The sequence below is a fragment of the Sitophilus oryzae genome, unplaced genomic scaffold (assembly GCF_002938485.1).
Source record: "Sitophilus oryzae breed Bouriz unplaced genomic scaffold, Soryzae_2.0 scaffold_1720_pilon_pilon, whole genome shotgun sequence".
In the NCBI taxonomy this organism is placed as follows: domain Eukaryota; kingdom Metazoa; phylum Arthropoda; class Insecta; order Coleoptera; family Curculionidae; genus Sitophilus; species Sitophilus oryzae.
Window position 1 is genome coordinate 281,621 of NW_022146414.1, and position 6,448 is coordinate 288,068.

General features: G+C 31.4%; 1 protein-coding gene across 1 annotated transcript; it reads right to left on the bottom strand.

The window, feature by feature from the left end:
• Nucleotides 1-1,422: 1,422 nt before the first annotated feature.
• On the bottom strand, nucleotides 1,423-6,448 carry LOC115881441 (uncharacterized protein K02A2.6-like). The gene is made up of 2 exons (XM_030898915.1): nucleotides 5,801-6,448; nucleotides 1,423-1,620 (listed from the first exon to the last, which is right to left on the bottom strand). The coding sequence occupies exons 1-2, from the start codon at nucleotides 6,446-6,448 to the stop codon at nucleotides 1,423-1,425; spliced, it is 846 nt and encodes a 281-aa protein (XP_030754775.1).

A 6,448-nucleotide genomic window follows, 5' to 3' on the forward strand; every position in this document is an offset into this window, starting at 1 on the left:
TTGCAAAACAAAATAATCGAAATTTAATTCAAAATAAACGTATTTATAAGAAACGAATTAGTTTCCAATAATATCGGATATTGGACAATGTCGATTTTCCAGTTTATAGGTAATTTTGCAATAATTTCCCAAAAATTAAATATTTATTATAACTGCAAAATCTTATTAAAATGAAAGCGCCTTAAAATATTTTCACAAATATGGATATATAATATCAATAAAATTTTCTCCGCAGGAAAATTTAACTCCTGGAGCGTTTTAGGCGATATACTTTTTATACAATTTACATCTTTCTTTGAATTAGCCATATGTATCATTTAAATAGTATATATGTGTACTTTGCCATTTTAAAATCAGTTTTATCTTGGTCACTATAAATACACGATATCATAATTTTATTCTTGATAACTAAAAAACAAATATGTTATTTTTAAAATATCTATAAATCTGCTATAAAACAGTTTTATTAGTGTTTTATTAATATCTAGTAACTGTTGGAAGCATAGTTTGTAGATAAACTACCGCTTAATTTATAAAGCGCTTATAAAACATTTACAAAGCAGATTTATAAACATTTTATAAAATACGTAATATTGTTTTAAAAGTGTTGTTTGCGACTCTTATAAAACATGAAAAAAATAATTTTATTTTATAAACCTGGGCCTTTTCCGTGTTTATAAGGATCATATAGGAGTTTACAACACTATAAAAATTTAAGGTTATATTACAAATTGTTATGTAGCAGTTTATATAACTGTTATAAACATATTTGTGCTACTTGGGTAGAAATATACATGGTGTCCTACATAAAAAATCAAATTTTGTGTTGATACGTTTTAAATTATTAATTTTGAAAAAATGATACTTAAACAATTAAATTCTACGTAAAAAGGTGCTTTGGAAATGTTTTCACAAAAATACAGGATTTTGCATAGCAAAAAAGTTAACAACGATTTGTTAAATTTTTGAAAAAAACTCCGAAACAGTAACAGATATCTATGTGCGGTTTTCACTTTTCACCATCATATTTTTGATAAAAATTGATTACCTGACACCGATATGTATTAGTTATTGTCTATCTCCTATAGAAAAGAGTGTTTCCCTTTAAAAACCTCCAATTTGGCCCACCCTGTACATACGAGAGGTTGCCAACACTCTGTATAGAGCAAAGTAATGAAAGAAAAAGAAACAATATTATCTATTTATAGATAATTATTATGACACGAAATATATAGCTTAATCCATTTAAAGTCCACAAGTTTTTCACAAATCATTTTAATATCACTCTTGGTTATTCTAAAGCAGTAATTTATATATCTCTATCTCATATCCATTTATTAAATAGGTATGCTATTCAAAAAAAAACGCAAATAAATAAAACAAGAAAGTAATATATGAGAAAAGAGAAGAAACCTGTAATATTTATGGTAATTCTACTATTATTAATCCAATCACTAAACGAGCAGCAAAACTCAACGCGGAATACATTTCGCATTCAGCTACTTTGTTTCCGCGACCGTGATTGCTCTGGTGGGCCAACTCGAGCGTATCGGCCATCTTTAATCCTAATGATAAGCCAAGCATAGATATCAATTTGTCCCGAGCTGAGTGGATAATTGTCTAGAAATATTTAGTATACTTACCTAGTTAAACTAGTAAAATATTACCCTTGTAACTGCCGTTAAACGTGTTATTAGGTATTAGTGTTTTTTCTTCTATTGGGTAATTATTTAAGCCAATTTAACGCGTTGTTGCTTACAGAAGTAAAATGAGAATAAGTTTAAAGTGGCTGAACACCTTCAAGCATTGGATAATAGAATTGTTTATTTGATTATTTTTCAGTAAATGTTTGATTAATTTTCTAAGAAACATATTTCCGACAAGAGACTAGTGTTTAACAATTTAAACAAAATATTCTTAGAATAGAATAGAATAGAATAGAATAAGTGGGAGGGGGGTTAATCTCTGCGACCTTAGAGATCTATTGTGTCCCCCTTTCTTGAGTTATAACTCATCATACAGTCCCAGGACTTCCTACGGAGACCCGTGTCCCTCACAGTCGAGGAGCTACGACCCAGGCCGGGTAGACGAAACGGTAGCTTGTGTCGCCTGTTGGGTTTAGAGGTAGGAGGTAGGCTCCCGACCCTTGGAGGAGGTAGTACCTTGTATGCCACTTGCGGAGGATGGTCTCACGCAAGTGTCAGCCACCTCTCCTGGAACTTTCATTGTTACTGTTCCCAGTGTCGCTAAGTTTCCCCACAGCTTCACCGGTGATGTTTTTATTACTATTATTACCAGATCTCATAGTGTTCCTATGAGTCGCTAGGGACAGTCGGTCCACTTCTACAGAGCCCCGCATGTAGAAGTAAGGGGTAAAATACAATGGGGTGCTCCCCGGTGCCCCAAGGTTGAGGTTGTCCGTAGCCCCGCCCGGTGTCGTTATATGTCTTGGTGCAATTCCCTGGCCACGACACTACAGTCAGGGACAAGACGATGAGTGAGATGCTTCTTAGACCAAGCCAAGTGCTAGAGGGGATTCCCCCCAGCACCTGACCAGGAGCTTCTCCACCAACGACAAGGTCTTGCATCTCCTAGGGGAAGATATTCTTAGAAACAAAAATATCTGTAACACATAATATCTCAAACTATAGTTGAACAAAAATCAAAAATATATTAGATATTTACTAGTATACCGGGTGCGTCTCAAAAGTGGCTCCCCCATATAACTTTTTTATTTTTTCAGATAAAAAAAACGAGATTTGGTATGTTAGTATATGACAGAAATTAGGATTAATTGTCGTATTCAAATGTTTTTGGTCACTTCCTGTTTCACCAGAAATGACCACAACTTTTGATTTTTAAATAGTACCCTTTTTTATTTTATTCGATGATAGAAAATGTCACTCTGAATAGAATGACATATCACATGCCAACTTTTGAAATATTCGCTTTAAAAAAATCGTATTTTAAATTTCAATCTAAAATGTCATGGCTCTGTTAAAAACACTAATTCTTAATCAAGAGCCTTGGAAAAATAGATTTGACCATCTAGTGTTTTTCGTGTCTTATCTTGGCCAGTTAAAACATGCCCAAATCGTATTTTTAATCATATCTCAATTTTTTAAAAGGAACGATGGTGGTTCATTAGCGTATTTGAAAAAAAACATTTTTTTACGAATAATTCGGTACCACATACACTTGGTATTCAGAGTCAAATTATCATTATGATCCGCATGTTACAATTTCAAATAAACCATATGAGAAAATGTCAAAAGTTGATTTATGATATAAGTCATTCTCTACTCAGTGTCATTTTCTATCGAATTAAATATTCCAAAAATACCGAGGGTGCCATTTAAAAATCAAAAGTTGTCATTTCCGGTGAAACAGGAAGTGACCAAAAGCAATTGACGTGAATCAATCCTAATTTATGTCATATACTAACCTACCAAATCTCGTTTTATCTGAAAAAATAAAAAAGTTATAGGGGTAAGCCACTTTTGAGATGCATAAATAATTTTATATTCACATCACATATCAACATGTGTAATGTCTGCAATATCGTTTTGGGGTAGAATAAAAGACACCATTCAATATTAATGAAGTTTTAATGTCAAGTCATTCGTATTACAGCCCAGATATTACTGCCTGAACATTTGCAGTACTTGTGAAACCTGCGCAAAACTTAACAATGCTATGTTGTCGATATTTACATTATTTACAATAATATACTACACTTTTCCCCCTTACAATATAAAACTTAAAATTAACAATTGTTTAAATTTAACAAAAAACATTATAACCAGTCATTTATTTTTTTTTCTAAATTAATATTACATCATACATACACAATCATTTATACACAATATTTTTATTTACATTTCTTTTATTTCTTCTCACTTCACAATCACCCTCTGGAAAATTTTTATCAGGTGAGTTCATTTGAGTTAAATCAATTATTTCTATATTCTCAGCCTGATGAACATTTCCATTTTCTATTGAAAAATTATAATCTAAAATTTGATTTATATGTCTACGCCACGTTTTTTCCAAAGATGGTATATTTACAAAATAAGTTCTTAAACCAAGTTTTTTCTTAATAATACCCTTAATCCAACTAGGCTTATTACTAACCCTATAATCTCTAACTGCTACAGTTTCACCTAAATTATATTCCCTTACTCTCCTCCCACAATAATTTTTAACTTGTCTTTCTTGTTCCCTAAAACCCTTTCTTGTATATTACAATCATTATTTACAACATTCTCATTCTTATTTTTATGTACAAAATCTAACACTGATCTAGGATTCCTATTTAACATTAATTTAGCAGGTGACACCACTGTGGTACAATGGGGAGTTATTCGATAAGATAGCAAAAAATTATTCAAAATCATATTTAAATTTTTTAAATTTCCTGTATTTATTACTTTTATAATTGCATTTTTAACTGTCCTAACTGAATTTTCAGCCTGTCCATTGGACTCAGGGTGAAATGGAGGTATTTCTTTAAAGTTTATACAATTTTTGCTTAAAAATGTTTGAAATTCCTCAGATTTAAAATGTTTTGCATTATCAGAAACTAAACTATTAGGCAATCCAAAACGAGCAAAAATATCTCTTAATATATTTATAGTATTGGACGATGACGTATTTGTTGTTATAATGGCTTCAACCCACTTACTATAAGAATCTACCAATACTAAAATATAAAATTTTTGAAAAATAGGCCCAGCATAATCTATATGAATTCTGTGCCAAGGGTTAGAAGGAAATTCCCAATTTTTTAAAGGAAACTTAGGAGGTAAATTCTGAGTTTTTATACAATATTTACAACTTTTAATCAATTGTTCAATATCTGCATTTATGTTAGGCCACCAAACATAGGACCGAGCCAAGCTTGTGCACTTAACCATGCCCAAATGCGTTGCATGAAGAGTAGTCAAAAACTTAGCTCTAAGACGCTCTGGTATGACATTTTTGTGACCCAGCACCAAACAATCATCGTTAATTGAAAAACAGTTTTTAAATTTAAGATATGGCTTTAAGTGTGTTTTTAAGGATTTTGGCCAACCCAATCTTACAAATTTACAAATATCCTGAATTTCTAAATCATTTTTGGATTCTTTTGAAATATCTTCCCAATTTATAGGTAAATCATTATTTGACACAATAAAATTTTAATAAGGGTTATCACAATTATTTTCCTTTACTACTTGGCTTATGGCAATCTTGAAAAAAAATCAGCTTGATTGTTTTCTGACTTAACATATTCAATATCATAACTATAACTGGATAGAAATAAGGCCCACCTTTGCAGTCTATGTGCTGCTAAAATTGGCAAACCCTTTTTCCCTCCAAAAATAGTTAATAAACATTTAGAATCAGTTCTTATTATAAATTTACGCCCATAAAGATATTGGAAAAAAATTTTAACGCCCACAATTACGGCTAAACCTTCTTTTTCTACTTGTGAGTAGTTTTGTTGAGCTTTAGTTTAAGTTTGTGAAGCAAACGCAATTGGTCATTCATCGTTATCAGCATAACGATGAGAAATTACAGCACCTATGCCATAAAAAGAACTGTCTACAGTTAAAATTACAGGTAGGGTTGGATCATAGTGCACTAACACTGGAGAAGAAGATAACACCCTTTTTGCTTCATTAAAAGACTTTTGACAATTTTTACAGCAATAAAATTTTACATTTTTCTTTAACAAATTATTTAAAGGTTGCAAAAGAATGGAAGCATTTTTTATAAACTTATTATAAAAATTAACAAACACCAAAAATGATTTTACCTGTTTTACATCTTGAGGAATTGGAGCTTCCAAAATGGCCTTTATTTTATCTTCACATATATGTAACCCATGTTTATCAATTTTATACCCTAAATAAGTTACAGACTCTTTGAAAAAATTACATTTATTTATAGAAATTGTCAACCCATTGTTTTCAAGTCTTTTTAAAACCTTATTTACTCTATTTATGTGCTTTTCTCTAGTTTCTCCTATTATTAAAATGTCGTCAATAAAACAAGCCACCCCTTCTATGCCTGACAATATTTTTTCCATAATGCCCTGAAAAATAGCAGGAGCATTTGCAATGCCAAATGGAAGTCTATTATAAACAAATAACCCCTTGTGAGTATTAATAGTTGTTAATAATTTTGACTCTGGATTAAGTTTAACTTGTTGATAAGCATTTGATAAATCAATTTGTGTAAACTCCAATCCCCCTCTTAACTTACTAAATAATTCATCAATTCTTGGTAGTGGATATTGATCTACATGCAAGACTGGGTTGAGTGTGATCTTAAAATCACCACATATTCTAATCCCTCCACCACTCTTGATCACTGGGACGATTGGAGTTGCCCAATCACTGTGAGATACTGGACTCAAAATGCCATCATCCAGCAGTCGTCGTAGTTCGGTTTCCTCACGCAT

What these genes read in the sequence shown, in the direction of transcription:
- LOC115881441 (XM_030898915.1), bottom strand. Translation starts at nt 6,448, where the DNA reads ATGCGTGAGGAAACCGAACTACGACGACTGCTGGATGATGGCATTTTG. An exon ending in TTCCTCAAGATGTAAAACAG is followed by an intron (nt 1,621 to 5,800) that starts GTAAAATCATTT and finishes AAATATTTCTAG; the next exon opens with ACAATTATCCACTCAGCTCG.